Source organism: Scyliorhinus torazame, chromosome 18 (genome assembly GCF_047496885.1).
Source record: "Scyliorhinus torazame isolate Kashiwa2021f chromosome 18, sScyTor2.1, whole genome shotgun sequence".
Classification (NCBI taxonomy): domain Eukaryota; kingdom Metazoa; phylum Chordata; class Chondrichthyes; order Carcharhiniformes; family Scyliorhinidae; genus Scyliorhinus; species Scyliorhinus torazame.
This window is the reverse complement of record NC_092724.1, coordinates 102,075,803-102,094,895: the sequence shown is the minus strand read 5'-3', so window position 1 is coordinate 102,094,895 and position 19,093 is coordinate 102,075,803. Positions and strand designations below refer to the sequence as shown.

Below are 19,093 nucleotides of genomic sequence, written 5' to 3'. Positions count from 1 at the left end.
ATGAACTGCAGCATATGTTGGAGTTATTGACCCATAGTGATCTGATTCAATGATCAAGCCTACTTGTGACAATAAAGGTTATTACCTCAGGGCGGCATGTGGTGCAGTGGTTAGCACTGGGACTGTGGTGCTGAGGACCCGGGTTCGAATCCCGGCCCTGGGTCACTGTCTGTGTGGAGTTTGCACATTCTTCCCATGTCTGCGTGGGTTTCACCGCGACAATCCAAAGATGTGCAGGTTAGGTGGATTGGCCATGCTAAATTGCCCCTTAATTGGAAAAAAAAATAAACAGAGCCGGGATCGAACCTGGGACCTCAGTGCCGTGAGGCAGCTGTGCTAACCACTAGGCCACCGTGCTGCCCTACCTTGGTGTATTGTTGATATTCCACACTGCAGGCACATTGGTGGCGATGGTTGGGGGTAGGTGGGTGGGTGTTGCCAATGGTGTGGAAGAGGGGTAGGGATGGTGGTGGGGGAAGTACTGAGCCAAATGCCAAGGAAACCAATACACTGGGTCATTTTGCCCAGATGCTGATGAGCTTCCTGTATGTTGTTTAAATTGCACCATGTTAATGACATGGACACGTGGGGAGTTATTTAATCATTCTCCAAGTTGAGCCTTGCAGATCGTGGAGAAAATTTACAGAGATGGAAGGTGAGCCGCTTGCTACACACAGCTGGAGCCTTCCTCTCTGCAGTTGAATTGATTGTAACCACATTGCATTGGCTGACATATGAAGATTGACTATTTGGATGCAGTGCATCCTCTCAGCACAGCTTTCAGGAATGACAAAGTTCTTAGAAGAGATATTGCAGCGTTAAAGAATTTATGCAAGACTAACATTATAATTAATGGCATCATATGACTGAGTAAAAAATTACTATCGTTTGTCTCAAAGCAAATTATGCCTAAAATGCAAACAGTGTAAGAAATGCAAAGAATGTATTTCGGTTTATGTTTTCTGATCAATTTGTATCCTGATTTAAAAGAAAATGTTTGTTTTTTTAAAAACAGATAAACTGTGTTACCTTCCCGCACCCAGACACGATGCCTGAACAGCAGTTGCTCAAACGGGATGATTGGAGCTACTGTGACTACTTCTGGGTAAGGAAAGTTTTGTCACCTTGCTTGTAACTAGAATCTGGGCTAGCAGGGAACACTAGACATTCATTTGCAGCAATTCCAGCTATAACCCAGCGATGGCTGGTTCTGCGTGCATTTTACCTTCAGAATTGTGTCATTATGTAACTGGCTCGGACACAAATTTAGGTGAAAGAATCAAGAAATTATAGACAATTAAAGTTGTCTCCAAAATGAATGCTTTGTGAACCTTAATATTTGATTTTATTGTAATAAATAAAGCAAGGAGCTGACTTAGTGAAAGAGGCTAGGAACATGAGGACAGAAATTCTCCGGCCAGTGTCATGATTCTCTTAAGTTCTCACTATCAAAGCTTGAACCAAATATTTCAGCTTGATCCAATCTGCCTCACTTTTTTTTGTATCCTTCTTTGTGTTTTTTTTCTCTCATTCTTGCTGTCTTTTGATTTGTTCGTTTTGTCTCAAGTTGTTTTCTGTTATCTTTAGGTCGCCCTTCCCCGTGCCCCTGACTATGCAGACATGACCCCAGCCCTCTATACGTCCTGCTCTCGAGCTGAATGTAATGAGGTGGTGTGTGTGAAGGTGCTCATTGAAATGAAGAGAGATGTGCAATTACATAGCGCCTTTCATTATCTCAGGATATCACTCAGTGAATGAAGTAATTTGATGTGTAGTCTCTGCTGTAATATAGGTCAGGAAATGCAGCAGCCAGTTTTTAGCGATATTTTCGAGGGATAAATATTGTCTGTGACGGGTAGAAGCTGCTGTTTTGGACCTTGTGCCTCCACTTGAGATGTCAGACAGGGTCTCCATTTAATGTCTTACCCGAAAGACTCTGGCCGGGTTCTCCGTTGCGAGCCCGTCCTGCTACCGCTACAAGTGAGGACGGAGGGTTTGGCGCGCCGTTCGCTGGAATTTAGAAGAATGACGGGGATCTAATTGAAACGTATAGTGTTTTGAGAGGGCTGGTCAGACTGGATGTAGGGGTGTAGTTTCCTCTAGTCTTGCACAAGGGATCACAGTCTCAGGATATCATAAGACCATAAGACATAGGAGCAAAATTTGGCCACTTGGCCCATCGAGTCTGCTCCGCCATTCAATCATGGCTGATATTTTTCTCATCCCCATTCTCCTGCCTTCTCCCCATAACCCCTGATCCCCTTACAGGGTAGGCCACTTTGGACTGAGATGAGGAGAAATCTCTTCACTCAGAGGGTAGTGAACCTGTGAAATTCTCTACCACAGAAGGCTGTGGAGGCCAAATAACTGAATATATTTAAGAAGGAAATAGATAGATTTCTAGACTTTAAAGGTGTCAAGGGGTATGGGGAGAGCGTGGGGTACTGTATACAGTTGAGGATCAGATATGATCACGTTGACTGGCAGAGCAGGCTCAAAGGGCCGAGTGGCTTACTGCCCTTCCTATTTTCTACGTTTCTATGTTTGTCTCAGTACTGCACTTGTGTATCCTAGATTTTGTGTTCATGGACCTAGAATGAGACTTGAACCGACAAACCTCTTGCTCATAGGCAAGAGTGCATCCATTGAAATATAGCTAACGTTAATGAATGAGTAGGAACATGAAAACAAAGAAACTAGGAGCAGGAGTAGGCCATTTGGCCCTTCAAGCCTTCTCCACTGTTCAATCTGATCATGGCTGTTTTTGTAGCATTTTAAATTCTCCAGTGCCACTCTGCACTGTCTGACTGGTCATATCACTTTGTGGCTAAGCGAATATGCAAACAGAACTCCCAATGACCAGCGAGGCAGGTTGAACAGAACAAGAATGGGATGTGAAACTTGGACCTTAAAAGGAAGCATCATATAAACTGAACCGTTAGCGGTTTCAACTTTTGAACGTGTCAGCTTTCGGGCTGCACACCATGCAACGCAAACAAAGCTCTCTTACCGAAATAAATGAAAACTAACATAGGCATTCTAAACATTCTTTTTCCTTATTTCTCAACAGGCAGACAGAAAGGAGACCCAGAGCAATAGCACAATTACTGGATTTGAGATTATCCTTGTGAAACAGCTCAAGGGCAAACAAATGCAGAAAGAAATGGCAGAATTTATTCGGGAAAGGTAATCACATGAATATGTCACTATTTGTTTTTTTTCCAATACATAATCAAACCATGCCTTTCCTTGGGGATGAGCCCACTTTGTGAGCGATGCAGCAATGAAAGGATTGGCCATACGTATTAAGATGATATATTATCATTTATCCTCTTTCATACATTGCAGAGGGAATTGACAAGAAGCTATATAATACTGTACATTGAATATTAAACTTGTTCAACTTAGTTGCCTTTCTTTTGCTTCTGTTGCTGTGAATTTGCAGCATGCCTGCTTCCTTTGTATGACAGGGAGAGCTTATAATGGCAGTTTGGCATTAACTTTACAGCCTTTGAGAAATATACAGACAGCCTGGTGTATGGTTTGTATGAAATATTCTTTCCTGAGACAATGTGATGACTGAGTGTTCGATCTAAGGCACATGCATGAACAATAACAAGATAAGTGGAGCTTCTGATTGGTGCGCAGTCCCATTTTCCTTCTGCATTCCATTGAGAGAAGAGAAAGACCTGGGGCGGGATTTTCCAGTCCTTCATGCCAGCTGGGATCTTCCGGTCCCGCTGAAGGCAACTTCCTGTGGTGGGATCCCCGGCGGCGGGACGGGCGAGCCAAGCAAAGCGCTGTCGACATGGGTTGGACCGGAAGATTCTGTGTCAGCCAATGGCACCTCTGCTGCCAGAAACCATACCCCCCACTTTGTAAAATCCCACCCTTATATTTATAGAGAGCCTTTTGCTACAACAGGGCATCCAAGCTTTTGAAGACAGTCTCTGTTGCAGCTCTGATTGCAGCTGCTAATATGCACACAGTGAGGGCCCATAAATGCCAATGTGATAATAGCTTGTAATCTCTTTATGTAGTGAGGTTGGCTGAGAGATAAACACTAGCCAGGCCACTGGGGAACTCCTGTGCCATGGAATCTCTTGCACCCATCTGCGAGGGAAGACAGGGCCTTGATCTAATGTTTTGCTCACCTCTGACCATTCAGGACTCCCTCATATTTTTGTTCAAGCCCCAGGAAGAGCGCTTGAACTCACAACTTGCTGATTTGAGGCGTGAGTAAATCACTGAATTGTGGCAGACTTTCTAAATGTACTTTCCTGGCTTACCCGCTGGGAGTGCAGATTGTAACAGTGGGCAGCGTACTAACCATTTCCTGATCCATGCTCTTCTCTCGGCAAAGTTTTTGTAACAGGAAAGCTCATTTTGACAATCAGTCCTAGTTGTCGCCAGACACTTCCTGATGCAAATGCATAGGCCTAGACTGCCTGCTCGGTTCAAATCCAATATCCAGTCATCCATCTCTCTGCTTATGTCTGCCTCCTGCAATCCTTTTCTCCGGGCTGGATGGCTGAGAATGAAGTGCAGGGGCGCGTAGAACAGTACATTTGCTGTGTGCCATAGGTTAGGGGAGATGAGCTGTAACCATATTATGAGCATCACTGGCACAGTGTGTTTCAGGTAATTATATATAGGGGTTGGTTTTAAGTTCCAAAATGGTTGGAATCCAGTATGTTCCACCCAATTTGTCTTTCCATGATGGGGTAAGATGTAATGCAGGCAGCAGGCCAACTGCAATCAGTCTCCCTCCCAGTGGGAATGATTAAAATGAACTCTGTCAATTATCAGTTGTGGGCGACACTTTCTATACTTCATTAATGGATAAATTCTGTACAGTTATTCCCTATCAACACATTTAGAGAAATCCACAACTGTTTTGGACCATCCACATTTTTGGATTAATCCGTATTTATTTCAGTTGGTTTTGATTTCACTCTTTCCACTGTTGGACACCCCATAGTCACTTCCTGAATTGTAAATAGATCAGGACGACTGCTTTGTTTGTCGCTTCTTTTATCCAGCAAGAATATCTGTGTTTCTGCATGTTATGCGCTACAGCCACTTCCTGCCAGCCCAGTAAGATTAAATGTCTTGCTAGTCAAAAGCAGTCGTCCCCTGCATAACCAACAGTCAGTGCTCCCAAGAAAAACATAAGCATAACTGGATACAGAGCTAGTTCGATGCCATCGCAAGGGCAGAAAATCCCAAACTCAGGAATGTCCCTGTAATTCAACCTGTAGCAAATTCAGTATAGAAATTTCAGAAGGCTTTACAACTGTCTTGGATATTGGGTCTTTTAGATTGCATGGCTTGAATCCACTCACTCGATTTTGGACATTCATCCGCAGCAACTTGGTGGGTGCGCTTTGCATTTACAAATTTACAAATAAGTGGTGTTAGCTAATACTGTAAGAAGTCTGAACACCTTCCATTCAGTTTGCGTACTGCCCAATATCTAACAATATGATAGTTTAACCCAGGAGTGCAACAGTGGTATTCTTTTGTGATTGGGACAGGATATGTGAGTCTCTCTCCTTTCCAAAGGCAAATGCTTGGTGAGCCGTGGCCAGGTACGAAGCAGTAACTTACTTTGTTTCACAGCATGTGACCGTAGAAATCTACAGTTAGCACATTCTCCCTCTGTCTGCATGAGTCTCACCCACACAACCCAAAAAGATGTGCAGGGTAGGTGAATTGGCCACACTAAATAGCCCCTTAATTGAAAAAAGAATTGGATACTCTAAATTAATTTAAAAAAATCTAGTTATCATCAATTTCACATTTCTATCGTTGTAAGTTTGCTTTATGCAATAATGCGGAATAATCAAGAAACATGCTTCACTGTGCCACGTTATCGTGGATCGTCCTGCTTGACTGGAGCAGAATAATTCCTAAATAACCACTCCATTCTAATCTTTTAGCCTTTGATGGACTTTCACAGTTTTCTTTTTTAAAATTTGGACTGAATCCCTGTGTCTCTGTTTGCTATCCTCTGTTCATAGCCAAAAGGAACATTTTGCCAGATTGCCCCTGCTGAGCTCCCAAGACAAAGATCCTCCCAACACCATTGTTGTCAGGTGTTTATTGATTGAGAAGATGAGCTAACAAATTGTTTCTTGTTTAACATCTTCTGGAAGAGCAAATTTCAATAGCACATTAACCAGCGATCATTTGAGAATTTTAAAACTGTGTGAATACAGTATTGTTTGAAATGTAAACAGAGCATTATTTTCCATATGTTTCCTTGGAAATTTCTTGGACACAAGAATATTGAACGTATATTGGGTGATAGATATGTGACACATGTTTCACACATGCACACATACAAACGCACCTATATATGCACACAATGATCATAATGTTTCAGATTGCTGATTTTTGTTCTGGAAGTTAAACATGTTCATGTTTTGTGCGGCACAGTAGTTAGAAGTGCTGCCTCATGGCGCCAGAGATCCGGGTTCAATTCAGGCCTTGGGTGACTGTCTGTGTGGAGCTTGCATGTTCTCCCTGTGTCTTTGTAGATTTCCTCCAGGTGCTCTGGTTTCCTCCCACAGTCCAAAGATGTACAGGTTAGGTGGATTGTCCATGCTAAAATTGACCCTTACTGTCCAAAGAACAAAGAACAAAGAAAAGTACAGCACAGGAACAGGCCCTTCGACCCTCCAAGCCCGTGCCGACCATGCTGCCCGACTAAACTACAATCTTCTACACTTCCTGGGTCCGTATACCTCTATTCCCATCCTATTCATGTATTTGTCAGAATGCCCCTTAAATGTCACTATCGTCCCTGCTTCCACCACCTCCTCCGGTAGCGAGTTCCAGGCACCCACTACCCGCTGTGTAAAAAAACTTGCCTTGTACATCTCCTCTAAACCTTGCCCCTCCCACCTTAAACCTATGCCCCCTAGTAATTGACCCCTCTACCCTGGGGAAAAGCCTCTGACTATCCAAAGATGTACAGGTTAGGTGGATTGGCATGCTAAATGTGCCCCTTACTGTCCAAAGATGTGCAGGTTAGGTGGGGTAACGGGGAGAGGGCAGGGGAGTGGGCATAGGTAGTGTGCTCTTTCAGAAGGTTGATGCAGACTCGATGGGCCAAATTACCTCCTTCTACAATGTAGGGATTCTGTGGGATTTCAATATAGTTGTGGTTTTATTAACAGACGTACTTCGTTTTTAGACCAAAATCATAGGATTGAAGGCTGATTTCATTTGTGTGTTTCCCTGTCAGACCTGGAGTAGATATTGTGATATTGGGTGCGGAGAATATTGATCCAGTCAATCATCTCACCTGCTTTTAGAATCAGAGAATAATATAAAATGGTGCAGGCCATTCAGTCCATTATGCCTGTGCTGCCCTCTTTGGCAAAGCTATTAAATTGATCCAAGTTTCCTGCTCTTTTATGTGTTTTTGTTCAAGCGGAAAGAAAATCAGGCAGCTTACTTAAAGGGTGCACTTACTTAAGGGCAGCACGGTAGCACAAGTGGATAGCACTGTGGCTTCACAGTGCCAGGGTCCCAGGTTCAATTCCCTGCTGGGTCACTGTCTGTGCAGAGTCTGCGCGTTCTCCCCGTGTTTGCGTGGGTTTCCTTCGGTTGCTCCGGTTTCCTCCCACAGTCCAAAGACGTGCAGGTTAGGTCAATTGGCCATGATAAATTTCCCTTAGTGCCCAAAAAGGTTAGGAGGGGTTATTGGGTTACGGGGATAGGGCGGAAGTGAGTCGGTGCAGACTTGATGGGCCGAAAGGCCTCCTTCTTCACTGTATGTACTATGTACCATCGCCCTTGAGCACAAATGATCAGGGTAAAGCTGCATTTACAGAATATGTTTTATATTTATACAATATTCTGCAATGTGCCGACAGGACAGTGCTTTGACCAGGGGCATGGGAATGGGAAGTTATCCTTTGTGCTGTAAGAGATAGCTAATCAGAGCAATATCGTATTTTTGTTCTGTTCAAAGGATTAAAATTGAAGAGGATTATGCCAAAAACCTAGCAAAGCTCGCCCAGAGCCCACTGGCAGGCATGGAGGAAGGGTGAGTTCAACATTTCATAGTCATTTTTTTGTTGCTGAACTTTATTGTCAGTTTGAAGTGAACATGTTTTTAATTGGAATGAAATGAAATGAAAATGAAATGAAATGAAAATCGCTTATTGTCACAAGTATTCTTCAAATTAAGTTACTGTGAAAAGCCCCTAGTCGCCACATTCCGGCGCCTGTTCGGGGAGGCTGTTACGGGAACTGCAGTCATGAGATGATTTGTGTTTCTGTAAGTAGAGATTTCAAGCCGAGCTGGCTACCGTAAAATTAGGACGTGGCCACAGTTCAGTCAGGCAGTCCCTTCTCGCAGTCAAACATGCAGGAGGGATTTGCGTGTCCGCATGATAAGGTGCACATTTCCAAACAAGAAGAATTCCATCAGGTGCACTGTGATCGAATAAGACATTTTATATATTCTTCTTGTATTTGAATTAATCAGGAACGAAGCAGTGATTGACATTCTGTCCTCGTCTTTGGGATGTCTTTGTTAATAATTTGTGAGGGCAATTGTCTGTGGGTCGAATTAAACAGATCAATCTAACCACGATCCATAAACTAAAAGGAGAAGGCAGAATAGAAAAAGCCTGAGAAGACCAATTTTGGATACCTCCTGACCATCTCCACTAGACGTGAGGACATAAGAGAAGTTATTCTAAGGCGGCACGGTTGCGCAGTGGTTAGCACTGCTGCCTCACGTCGCTGAGGACCCGGGTTAGGTCCCAGCCCTGGGCCACTGTCCGTGTGGAGTTTGATTCTCCCCATATCTGCGTGGGTCTCGCCCCCACAACCCAAAGATGTGCAGGGTAGGTGGATTGGCCACACTAAATTGCCCGCTTAATTGGAAAAAAAAGAATTGGGGACACTAAATTGAAAAAAAAAAAGTTAGCCTTCATGAGAGAGTAGTACCGTAATCAGATGCCAGGATTGGTCATTTGGTCTAAATGCAAATTTCCATATGATTGAATTGTAATTTTGGGCGGGATTCTCCGACCCCCCGCCAGGTCAGAGAATCGCCGGGGGGCGGCGTGAATCCCGTCCCCGCCGGCTGTCGAATTCTCCGGCACCGGAAAGTTGGCGGGGGCGGGACTCGCGCCACGCTGGTCGGCGCCCCCCCCCCCCCCCCCAGCGATTCTCCGGCCCGCGATGGACCGAAGTCCCGCTGTTGTAATGCCGGCCCCGCTGGCGTGAATTAAACCACCTTCCTTACCGGCGGGATGAGGTGGCGCAAGCGCGCTCCGGGGTCCTGGGGAGGGGGGGAGCACGGGGTGATCTGACCCCGGGGGATGCCCCCACGGTGGCCTGGCCCACGATCGGGGCCCACCGATCCGCGGGCGGGCCTGTGCCGTGGGGGCACTCTTTTACTAAGCGTCGGCCGTGTAGGCCTCCGCGACGGCCGATGCATAGGTGACCCACCCATGCGCATGCGCGGGGATGACGTCAGCAGCCGCTGGCCGGTCGAGTCCCTTCGGCCCCGGCTGGTGTGGCGCCAAAGGCCTTCCACGCCAGCCGGCGGGACGGCAACCACTTCGGCGCTGGCCTAGCCCCTAAAGGTGAGGGCTTGGCCCCTAAAGGTGCGGAGAAATCCACACCTTTGGGGCGACCCGACGCCGGAGTGGTTCACGCCACTCCATCCCGCCCTTTGTCTTTGTCCAAAGGGCATTGTGTTAATTGCCAATTTCTATTAGAAAGAGAGACTTGCATTTATATAGCGCCTTTCACAACATCAGGCCGGCCAATGAAATATCTTCAAAATATTGTTTGTTGTAATGTAGGAAATGTGGCACCCAATTTGCACATAGTAATTATGAACAAAATAGCCAGATAATAATGTTGATTGAAGGATGAATATTAACCAGGAAATGGGGAATGACACCTCTCTTATGCTTCAAAATAGTGCCATGGCATCTTTTACAATGAGGCAGCTGGGGCCTCAGTCACATACAAAGGCAACACCTACAATGGTACTACACTGGAATGTTAGTCTTAGTTTCTTCACTCAAGTCCTAGAATTGAATCTATAATTTTCTGTGATGGATGTGAGAGTGTTACCCATCTGAGCCACAGCTGACATTATGCTTTAACATTTGTTTTGAGGCAGCTTAGTGGACATCGCGATGAATAATTGTTATTAAGAATTTTATTAAAAAGGGTCAATTTTTTGGCAGCGACAGTAAGATCTATTTGTCAGTGTTTTTAGTAAACGGTATTCTCCAGTAGCAGTAAGATCTTGAATTTCAGCTAACTGGTTTTGCAACGTTTCACAATATTCGAGAGTCACCCGTGAAACTCCGCAGTATTTCGTTTGGAAAAGACGAGGAGGTAATGTTAAATTTATGTTGAACATTGGCTAGGGCACACTTGCAGGTCGGGCCATGTTAGGTTGCGAATTGGTATTGGTGGGGCAAGTATTTTGGTTTATGGAGATGGGAGAGATTGAGAATTTTGGAGTGGGAGGGAAGCAATGGAAAGGCCAAAGGCTTCCTTGAGGGGCCAGGAGGATTGGCCACCAGAAGTGTCTTTAAAAAAAAAAGTACATGCATTCTGGAACTGACAGGTTTACTGATCTTTGGTAAACCCAGCCGATAAGTTGCACTTAAGTCTTATCCCAACTGCACAGTGGGAGCCTGGTTTAGCATATGTTAATGAAGTGCCCTTCCTCTGGAAGACTGGTTTCCCTCACCCCCTCACTGCTCATCACTGTAAAAATTCACCATGTGGTCCTCCTGTGGCGGTGATGAGGTGAGAGGTCGCACGCAAGGTGACTCTTGCTTGGCGACATGGTTTTTGGCCCTTGTTACCCAGTTAATGGGCCTATTTGTGGGAAGCAAGGGAAAGTAATTGAAGCTTGTTGGTTTCTCCTCCGGTGTGGGTTGTCTGCAGGCTATAACACCAAGCAGAGGTTGAGTAAAGGTGCCGCACCAGATTCAGCAGTCCCTCGTGGTGAAGTGGAAGGAAACATGGTGGAGTCCCCCGTGTTGTCGACGACCTCCCAATGGCCAACAGAGAAATTGGTGGAATTCCTTGTGGGGAATTCCAGAAACAAAGGCAGTTGATGTTCGAGGATTTCTCCAACCAACGATTGAGGTGGTAGTGGCACCCCTTTGAGTAACTTTGGAGAGCAGTTCAAGAGTTGCAGAGCATGACGATCCAGGAGGTGGAGAAGGCGGTCTCGAACCACAGTGACCGCATTGCCTCTTTAGAGGCTGAGGTTATGTAAATGGCGGAGGCCCAAAACGTTTTGAAGGCCAAGGTAGACAACCAGGACCAGGTGCCAGAACCTGAGGATTGTCGGGCTGCCGGAGTGTATTGAAGGTATGAGTGCCACGGAATATGTGGAAAAATGTTTGGGAGGTTGGTGGGGGAAGGGGGCTTTGCGAACCGTCCCGAGGTGGACAGGCCCCCCCCCCGGTCACTGCGACAGAACCCAAAATCCTGGAATCCACCACGGGCAGTCATAATCCATCTCCTTGGATATCTGGAGAAAGAGCGGATCTTAAAGTTGGTGAAGGCCACGTGAGAAAGTTATTGGGAGGTTCACTACATTCGAATCTACCAAGATATTGGGCAGAACTGGCAAAGTGACGAGCTGGGTTTAACAAGGCCAAGGCGGTGCTCTACACAAACAAGCTGCAGTTCAATTGTGGATCACGTTTAGAGACAAAAAACATTATTTCAATACGCCGGAGGAGGCGAATGACTTTGTGAGGAAGAGTGGATTGGGAGCGATCTGCCTGTCATTATGGGACGTTTTGGGGTTTTGGATTTTATAGGTTCATGTTTATGGCTCTTGCCTGTTTTGCTATTCTGTGTTCCGCTTTTTCTTGCACATATTAGGATGGGGTAGTTTGATTTGTCGAAGATGGGTGCGGGCTCTTTTTACCCGGTACGTAGTATTTTAGATGAGGGATTAGGATAATGGGGGGGGGGGGGGTTTGGTTTCTTCTTGTTTTCTTTTTCTAGTTCCCGAATGTGAGCCACCTGTCTAGTGGTTATGCTAGTTAACAAAAGCGAAGTGGGGTGGGTGGGGGCGCGGGGGGGGGGGGGGGGGGGGGGGTGGTGGCGGTGGGGGTTTCTGTTTTGTTTGTGGGATAAGGCAATGAGCCTAGGTGGGCTGGGTTATCTTAGAATCATTAAATGTACAGTGCAGAAGGAGGGCATTCGGTCCATCGTGTCCGCACCGGCTCTTTGAAAGAGCACCCTACATAAGCCCATGCCTCCACCCTATCCCTGTAACCCAGTAATCCCAGCTAATCTTTTAGTTGGACACTAAGGGCAATTTATCAAGGCCAATCCACCTAACTTGCACATCTTTGGACTGTGGGAGGAAACCGGAGCACCCGGAGGAAACCTACACAGACACGGAGAGAATGTGCAACTCCGCACAGACAGTGATCCAAGCTGGGAATCGAACCTGGGACCCTGGAGCTGGGAAGCAACTGTGCTAACCACTGTGCTACCTTGCTGCCCCAAACACCTTTGTTTGAGGTGGGGGGTGGGGAGGCTGATTGGCTGAACTGGGAGGGCTGGTTGGCTGTTATTCAGAGGGGAGAGAGTGGGGGGTGGAGTGGGAGGAGTTTTTGGTAGGAAGCCAAGGGGGGCGAGGAGGTGCAGGGGGGAGGAAAGAATGCTGGCGATGAAGGTTTCTTTTTTAATGGATCAGTGTGAGGGTGAGGACAGCGGCCACCTTGGGTGGGCCTGGATTCAAGGTAGGTTCGGGCCCAGTTGGAGTTCCACACGGGTGGGGAGGTTTAGAGGCCCCCTCGTCAGGCTGGTTGTGTGGAACATTAGGGGGTTAAATGATCCGGTTAAAAGGTCCCGGGTGTTGCCCACATGAAGAGTTTGAGGGCAGAGATAGTCTTGCAGGGGAGGCATTTGAGGGTTCGGGATTAGACTAGTCTGAGGAAGAAATGAGTGGTGTAGGCGTTCCACTCAAATTTTGATTCAAGATCGAGAGATTTTAATTAATGGAGGATGGCTTTTACAGCAGCCAGTATTTTTACATAACCTGGAGGGTTACGTGATAATGAGTGGGGGTGTTAGCGGGGGTGTCCACTGGTTTTAGTGAACATGTGTGCACCAAACTGGGACAACATGGACTTTATCAAGAAGGTGTTGGTCCTCAAAGATTGTAATATCAGACCATGCTCCACATTATGTGCAATTGGAGATGGGCGACCCCGTGGAGGTAAGACACTCCGCTCCTTACAGATAAGGGGTTTTGTGAAAGGGGAGTTTTAATCAGAATGGGAGGTTTCGCCTTCCACCTTCTGGGAAGTGTTGAAGGCAGTGATCAGAGGGAGGTAACCTCCTACGGGGCCAGAGGGATAAAGTTGGCAGGGCGGAAAGGCACAGGTTGGTTGACTCAATTTTGGAGGTGTATCGGCAGTACACAATGCCCCTACGGCGGAGTTGTTAGTGGAGAGAAGTAGGCTACAAATGGAGTTTGCACTTGAGTGGAGGTACCTCTTCGAGCACTTGGGGCAATTTGGATTTGGGTCAACATTTATCTCCTGGGTGAGACTACTGTATAGTACCCCTCATGGCTGGAGTCCGGACCAAAGCGATGAGCTCAGGATATTTCCGGTTATATCGGGGCATGAGGCAGGGATGCCCACTGTTGATGAATGCCCTAATGGTTGAGCCATTGGCCATCGCGCTTACATCATCAGGCGAGTGGAGAGGTATTGTTGCCGTAAATTTCCGATCCGCTCGTTAGTGTGGGAGGGATAATGGAGATTTTAAAAAATAAATAATTTGAAAGTACCCAATTCTTTTTTTCCAATTAAGGGGCAATTTAACTGGCCAATCCATCTACCCTGCCATCTTTGGATTGTGGGGGTGAGACCCATGCAGACACGGGGAGAATGTGCAAACTCCACAGCAGACAGTGACCCGGGGCCGGGATTCAACCCGGGTCCTCGGCGGTGTGAGGCAGCAGTGCTAACCACTGCACCACCGTGCCGGCCTGGGATAATGGAGCTGTTTGGACCCTTCTTGTGGTACAAGTTGAATGTGAGCAGGAACAAAATCTTCCCTGTGAATCCCCTGGGAAGGAGGGCAGATTTGGGAAGGGTGCCGTTAAGCTGGCCAAGACAAAGTTTAGATATTTAGAGATTCAGATTGCACATGACTGAGCTCTGTTACATAAACTGAACTTTGCCAGTCTGGTAGAGGGGGTGAAGGGAACGTGAAAAGGTGGGATGCCCTTCCGCTTTCCTTGGTGGGCAGAGTGTAGACGGTCAAAATGAGCATTCTGCCAAGGTTCTTATTTGTGTTCCAGTGTCTCCCGATCTTCCTCCCTAAATCGTTTCATTAGGGTTGATAAGTTAATCTCAGCCTTTGTTTGGGCGGGTAAGACTCCCAGGATTTGAAGAATTTAGGGGGCTGGTTTAGCACAGTGGGCTAAGACAGCTGGCTTGTAATGCAGAACAATGCCAGCAGCGCGGGTTCAATTCCTGTATCGGCTTCCCCGAACAGGCGCCGGAATGTGGCGACTAAGGGCTTTTCACAGTAACATCATTGAAGCCTACTTGTGACAATAAGCAATTATTATTAACCTTCCTGCAAAGAGGGTGGCAGTTGGGCGGGCTGCCGCTACCAAATATAATGTTTTATTACTGGGCAGCAAACACCAGGAAATAGTGAGGGTGGTTTGAGGAGCCGGGGCTAAAGTGGGGGCGGATGGAGGAGGCCTCTTGTGTAAGGTCACGTCTAAGGGCATTGGTTATGCCCCCTTCCATTTTCTCCGGCCAGGCTATTGCTAACTTTTGGTTGGCTCTTCATTCGTAATTTGCTCTGTTTGTTTAACCTTTGCTCTAGAGTCGCCAGGTATCTTTATGATACCGCCACGAGGTTCAAGTTCAAGTAATGATCAATAACTCAACACACCAATTAGTAAGATTCAAATCAAAACACATTTATTATACACAGTAACTCACTACTCATGCATAGACTCTACTTTCTAGACTATTCCTATCACTAAAAGGCCTATACTTAGCTTCGGACTGGCGCACCAGGTCAGGGGAACAAATGGCCTTTCGTTCAGGTCCTGAGTCTGCAGGATTCAAAAGCTGGTATGGACTGGTAGCTAGGAGCGCCTATCTCATAGCGAGCGTTGACTTGAGACTTACTTGGTTGGCGGCCGCTGGAACAGGTCACTCTCACGGGTTGATTCAAGTTGCTGAGTGACCCTGCCAAAGAAGGACGATTTGAACTTGGGGGCTTTACTTTATAGTCTCCAGGGGCTTCCCGCCCTTCGGGGAAGACCCCGTACCTGGTTCCAAGTGATTGGACTACTTTCCGATCACTTGGATCGATTTCTCCAATGCTGGAGCGGTTCCCTGATCGCTGGGCCGTCCCTAAGTGTCCGTTGGCCTTCCTTTGTCTTGGCTCCTGCTGGCGCCGAGGAGTCTGGCTTGGCTTTATTCACCTTAACAAGGTACGGAACAAGGTAGATGAGTTTGTGGCCCAGATTGTGACTGGCAGGTATGATGTGGTAGGCATCACAGAGACATGGTTGCAGGGGGTTCAGGACTGGCATTTAAACATCCAGGGATTCACAACCTATCGAAAAGACAGAGAGGTGGGCAGAGGGGGCGGGGTTGCCTTGTTAATTAGGAATTAAATTAAATCAATAGCACTAAACGACATAAGGTCAGATGATGTGGAGTCTGTGTGGGTAGAGTTGAGGAACCACAAAGGCAAAAAAACCATAATGGGAGTTATGTACAGGCCTCCTAACAGTGGTCAGGACCGGGGGCACAAAATGCACCACAAAATAGAAAGTGCATGTCAGAAAGGCAAGGCCACAGTGATCATGGGGGACTTCAATATGCAGGTGGACTGGGTAAATAATGCTGCCAGTGGACCCAAGGAAAGGGAATTCATTGAATGTTTACAGGAGGGCTTTTTGGAACAGCTTGTGATGGAGCCCACGAGGGAACAGGCCATTCTGGACTTAGTGTTATGTAATGAGCCAGACTTGATGAAAGATCTTAAAGTAAGGAAGCACTTAGGAGGCAGTGATCATAATATGGTAGAATTCAATCTGCAATATGAAAGAAAGAAGGTAGAATCAGATGTAAAGGTGTTACAGTTAAATAAAGGTAACTACAGGGGCATGAGGGAGGAACTGACGAAAATCGACTGGGAGCAGAGCCTAGTGGGAAAGACAGTAGAACAGCAATGGCAGGAGTTTCTGGGAGTAATTGAGGACACAGTACAGAGGTTCATCCGAAAGAAAATAAAGGTTATCAGAGGGGGGGATTAGACAGCCATGGCTGACAAAGGAAGTTAGGGAATGCATCAAAGCAAAAGAGAAAGCCTATAATGTGGCAAAGAGTAGTGGGAAGTCAGAAGATTGGGAAGGCTACAAAAACAAACAGAGGATAACAAAGAGAGAAATAAGGAAAGAGAGGATCAAATATGAAGGTAGGTTAGCCAGTAACATTAGGAATGATAGTAAAAGTTTCTTTAAGTACATTAAAAACAAACGGGAGGCAAAAGTTGACATTGGGCCGCTCCAAAATGACGCTGGTAATCTAGTGATGGGAGACAAGGAAATAGCTGAGGAGCTAAATAAGTACTTTGCGTCAGTCATCACAGTAGAAGACATGAGTAATATCCCAACAATTCCGGAGAGTCAGGGGGCAGAGTTAAATATGGTAGCCATCACAAAGGAGAAAGTGCTAGAGAAACTAAGAGGTCTAAAAATTGATAAATCTCCGGGCCCAGATGGGCTACATCCTAGAGTTCTAAAGGAGATAGCTGAAGAAATAGTGGAGGCGTTAGTTATGATCTTGCAAAAGTCACTGGAGTCCGGGAAAGTCCCAGAGGATTGGAAAATCGCTGTTGTAACCCCCCTGTTCAAGAAGGGAACAAGGAAAAAGATGGAAAATTATAGGCCAATTAGCCTAACCTCGGTTGTTGGCAAGATTCTAGAATCCATTGTTAAGGATGAGATTTCTAAATTCTTGGAAGTGCAGGGTCGGATTAGGACAAGTCAGCATGGATTTAGTAAGGGGAGGTTGTGCCTGACAAACATGTTAGAGTTCTTTGAAGAGATAACAAATAGGTTAGACCAAGGAGAGCCAATGGATGTTATCTATCTTGACTTCCAAAAGGCCTTTGATAAGGTGCCTCACGGGAGACTGCTGAGTAAAATAAGGGCCCATGGTATTCGAGGCAAGGTACTAACATGGATTGACGATTGGCTGTCAGGCAGAAGGCAGAGAGTTGGGATAAAAGGTTCTTTTTCGGAATGGCAACCGGTGACGAGTGGTGTCCCGCAGGGTTCAGTGTTGGGGCCACAGCTGTTCTCTTTATATATTAACGATCTAGATGACGGGACTGGGGGCATTCTGGCTAAGTTTGCCGATGATACAAAGATAGGTGGAGGGGCAGGTAGTATGGAGGAGGTGGGGAGGCTGCAGAAAGATTTAGACAGTTTAGGAGAGTGGTCCAAGAAATGGCTGATGAAATTCAACGTGGGCAAGTGCGAGGTCTTGCACTTTGGCAAAAAGAATAGAGGCATGGACTATTTTCTAAACGGTGACAAAATTCATAATGCTGAAGTGCAAAGGGACTTGGGAGTCCTAGTCCAGGATTCTCTGAAGGTAAACTTGCAGGTTGAGTCCGTAATTAAGAAAGCAAATGCAATGTTGTCATTCATCTCAAGAGGCTTGGAATATAAAAGCAGGGATGTACTTCTGAAGCTTTATAAAGCATTAGTTAGGCCCCATTTAGAATACTGTGAGCAATTTTGGGCCCCACACCTCAGGAAGGACATACTGGCACTGGAGCGGGTCCAGCGGAGATTCACATGGATGATCCCAGGAATGGTAGGCCTAACATACGATGAACGTCTGAGGATCCTGGGATTATATTCATTGGAGTTTAGGAGGTTGAGGGGAGATCTAATAGAAACTTACAAGATAATGAATGGCTTAGATAGGGTGGATGTAGGGAAGTTGTTTCCATTAGCAGGGGAGACTAGGACCCGGGGGCACAGCCTTAGAATAAAAGGGAGTCACTTTAGAACAGAGATGAGGAGAAATTTCTTCAGCCAGAGAGTGGTGGGTCTGTGGAATTCATTGCCACAGAGGGCGGTGGAGGCCGGGACGTTGAGTGTCTTTAAGACAGAAGTTGATAAATTCTTGATTTCTCGAGGAATTAAGGGCTATGGAGAGAGAGCGGGTAAATGGAGTTGAAATCAGCCATGATTGAATGGTGGAGTGGACTCGATGGGCCGAATGGCCTTACTTCCGCTCCTATGTCTTATGGTCTTAACTGTTGCCATTGTGCCTTGGAATCGCTCATTACTGTGCAGATGGCTCCTGCATTACTATGCAGATGGCTGCTGGTTTCAGTGCTGTCTGGTTGTTTTTCAGGTTTCAATATACATCGTTTCTGCATTTGCTAGTCTTTGCCTGTGTTGGCTGAATTTCCCTTCAGTCTTTGCGGTTCTCCATTTTAAGTCAGGAAGTGGCCAACCCAGGTGGCTACAGACCCTCCTTGTGATCCCTAACGCGAAGCGTGAAGGATCACATAACTGCGTTGTCTTCATTCCCTGACCCGGTGAGCACTCCTCTATGGCCTCTACACTGACCATAACTATGCAAGAAATATTATAACCAACATTCTAAGTGGCGCTATGTCAAAACAGGGACATGCATTACAAAATTTAAAAAAGGTACCTCTAACTGTCCTCAATACACTACACTCACTAAAACATTCAGTCATATTAACTTCCTAAACAATACAAAAATAATAACAGCATTTACATTTTTCCTGGCTTGGCAGTCAAGCACAGGGTTGTACAATCTTTCCATTTCTTTATTTACAGAAGAACGCAAATGAATGTCCTTTATTATAGATCGACGGGTTCGGGGTCCTGGGGATAACTGAACATAGGGGATCTTATCCTGTATACCGGGGTGCGAGCGCGGTAGGCTCTCCTTCTCCATTTCCTCATGCGGATAGTCTGTACGATGCTGCAGAGTATCACCAACACTAATAGGGATTTGACTAC

General features: G+C 46.2%; 1 protein-coding gene across 2 annotated transcripts in view; it reads left to right on the top strand.

The window, feature by feature from the left end:
• Nucleotides 1–19,093, top strand: part of gas7b (growth arrest-specific 7b) — a 625,036-nt gene that overhangs the window by 524,901 nt on the left and 81,042 nt on the right. For both annotated transcript variants that reach the window (XM_072483098.1, XM_072483099.1), the window contains exons 6-8: nucleotides 1,016–1,105; nucleotides 3,071–3,186; nucleotides 7,985–8,059. In XM_072483098.1, the coding sequence (XP_072339199.1) occupies nucleotides 1,016–1,105; nucleotides 3,071–3,186; nucleotides 7,985–8,059 (281 nt within the window). The remainder of the gene's footprint in view (nucleotides 1–1,015; nucleotides 1,106–3,070; nucleotides 3,187–7,984; nucleotides 8,060–19,093) is intronic.